The 2,961-nt window shown below is 38.5% G+C and overlaps 1 protein-coding gene across 1 annotated transcript in view; it reads right to left on the reverse strand.

The window, feature by feature from the left end:
• Nucleotides 1–2,961, reverse strand: part of LOC107757058 (WD repeat-containing protein 46-like) — a 37,720-nt gene that overhangs the window by 10,773 nt on the left and 23,986 nt on the right. The window contains exon 11 of the mRNA XM_016574428.1: nucleotides 2,056–2,206. Coding sequence (XP_016429914.1) covers nucleotides 2,056–2,206 — 151 coding nt within the window. The remainder of the gene's footprint in view (nucleotides 1–2,055; nucleotides 2,207–2,961) is intronic.

The following is a 2,961-nucleotide window of genomic DNA, read 5'->3' on the forward strand; positions in this document are numbered from 1 at the left end:
ATACATTTCATTATTCTGGCTGCTGTGAGAAAAGGCTATAAACGATCGGCCACCTGCAGGATCCTCACATGCGATAGCCTAGTAGCCGGGACAACTTCTTTATGTTTACAGAAGTGAGGTAATGACGCAGCGCATGCTCGAATTTCCCGCGAAAACCTACCTGTACCACTCAAATTAGAAAACATTATTATAAGCTAACCGTCGTGAATCGGGCTAAAGTAAGGCGATAGCTTTTCAGTGAAATTGATCAAAATTAAAAAAAAAAAAACAGTGGGCTCCAAAAACTAAATAAACAACAAACAAAAAAATAAAAATAATAATAATAAAAACAAGTATTTATTCCCCATTGACATGTTCGTTCGTCTTTAAAACAAACTCACTTAATTTTGTCCAGTTCCTCAGAAAACAAGACTTCATATCTTCATTTTGCATCTGAAGTAAAAGTATTTGATTTAAGAATGTTTAAATGTTTGTATTGGAAATCAAGAAAAGTACTGAGAAAGACATACATTTTTAGCAATGCAAGCAACATTTAACGCCCTTACTTTATGAATTTTTTGACTTTCTGCTGCAATTCAAGACAAACAGAAACCGTGATTATCTGATAGATCACACATGCTTTACAGACTTAAATCCTGAATGCTGCTCCTTTGCATTAAAGGTGGGGTAAGCGATTTCTGGTAGCCGATGTTGACATTTGAAATCACCAAAACAAACACGCCCCTACCCCAAAAGGGTCTCGCCCCTATTTTGATAGCTCCGCCCCACATATACATACGCAACGATTAGTTCTGTGAAACCAAGCAAAACCAATGTTACACCGTGTCTACACCGGACGCGAGTGGCACAACAAAAGACTATAGAACTCATTATAATCAGTGATGCTGTCTACACCATAGACATGGGCGGCGCTAGGGAGGGGCTAGCAGGAAAGAAAGATCATAGCACCCCCAAAAAATGAAATAAAAGCATTTGACTCATAACGCATGCATAACTCGTGCAATGCAGCGTGACGTGATTTGCAGTCGCACTTTTCATAATGTCATAGCATTTTATTTAAAAAATGGATCAGTTCCTTGTGCCAAATAGGCCTGCCCCCGACTAAAGATTTTTCTAGTCAACTAGTCGCACGTTTATATTAAATTGATTAATATAATAACCTACTAAACCATCCTTTAGGCATATAGGCGTGTAGCCTATATTCTGTGCACAAGCGCGCGCATAAAGCTTGCCACAAAGCACTGGCAAAATTAATGATTATGAATGTGCCCGGGGAAAAGAAGACATTTTAATTATTTATTAATAAACTAGTGCTTTCAGTGAGTGTCGGTTGCAAAGATGAAGTTACAGAATGCCGACGCGGACTCGTCATCTTCACAGTAATGGAAATGCACATTTTTATAAGGACTACATAATTAGAGATTTTTTTTTTTATTGGTTCGTTCAATAGTAGACATTTCAAGATATATTTTTTTTCATATATTTATTTTATGTGAGGCAAGTAAGCTGTTCATTGTTGTGACGCGCTCCATTTCACAGAGACTGGCAGAAAACGCATCCTGTTTATTTATCTCTATTTTACAAAAGCTCAACATTTTGTTGTTATTGTGAGTGTACATAAATAAAAGCAGAAATAGTTTTTTTTTTTTACGAATGATGTAGCCTATTAGGCTACTCTTATGACCAAAAATGACGGAGTAACCTATTCCAAGTTCTTTCCGCAGGAAAAAATGCAAGGGATTGCGCGGGCGCCTCCATGTCATTCAGTAAGTGCAATAATACTCCCACACTTCTCATAAACACTTGATATGCACATCTATCTATCTTGCTACATCCTGACAGCAATGGACAATGTCGTTTGTCTCAAATGGGATCATATTTGTTGCTGTGTTTCACTGGCAGTGTGAACAGGTCTTGCAGTATATGCAGGTACCTCACTGGGTTTTGGAACAGAGCTCATTTGTCCATCATCCAAGAAACACAACTGACTATATGTAGACTCCTGGTACGAAGGAGTGAACATGTCCTTTGTGTGAACATGTGTTCCTGTCTTACCTGGTACAATCATGCTGGTGAAGCCCTCTCCATGTCCAATTCCCAGAACATCTTCAAAGGGGCAGTACGCAAGACCCCAAATTTGCCCTCGAAGGCGGTGAGCCATGTAGGGTTTGGATACAGGACTGCTTCCCAAAATGTTCTGATAAACCTATGGACACAAACATACAGCTCTATTATTGTAATAATAGTTATAGTAACTCTAATTAACAATATTGTAATATTACAATATTCCATTGCTGTGTACAAAACTTCTAAGTATTATTAACAGCAACTCGTGTGTGCATCTTCAGGAGAGCAAGCATACGTGATGTACTTTATGCAGTTTCTTTGTCCCTTTCAAATTATCTATATAACATTTCAAACAATATATATGTTATTTTTCTATCTTAAAGGGATAGTTCACCCAAAAATGAAAATTTGATGTTTATCTGCTTACCCCCAGGGCATCCAAGATGTAGGTGACTTTGTTTCTTCAGTAGAACACAAACAAAGATTTTTAACACAAACCGTTGCAGTCTGTCAGTCTTATAATGGAGGTGAATGGGAATCACGGCTTTGAGAGTAAAAAAAAAACATACACAAACAAAACCAAATCAAAGCCTGCGGCTCGTGACGATACATTGAGGTCTTAAGACACGAAACGATCGGTCTGTGCAAGAAACTGAACAGTATTTATATAGTTTTTTTACCTCTGATGCACTGCGATGTCTGAACTGTCCTGAGTGCGCTCGCGTCTTCTTCAGCCTGCGCTTGAGGCATCTTCTTCTTCTTCTTCTTGCTTTACGGCGGATCGCAGACTTATAAGTGCATTGCCGCCACCTATCTCTCAAGTGGACCATTGACACTATCTACAATCTCAATTAGGAGTGTCAATGGTCCATTTGAGAGATAGGTGGCAGTAAT

This window comes from Sinocyclocheilus rhinocerous, unplaced genomic scaffold (genome assembly GCF_001515625.1).
Source record: "Sinocyclocheilus rhinocerous isolate Xijiao unplaced genomic scaffold, SAMN03320098_v1.1 scaffold233, whole genome shotgun sequence".
Taxonomy (NCBI): domain Eukaryota; kingdom Metazoa; phylum Chordata; class Actinopteri; order Cypriniformes; family Cyprinidae; genus Sinocyclocheilus; species Sinocyclocheilus rhinocerous.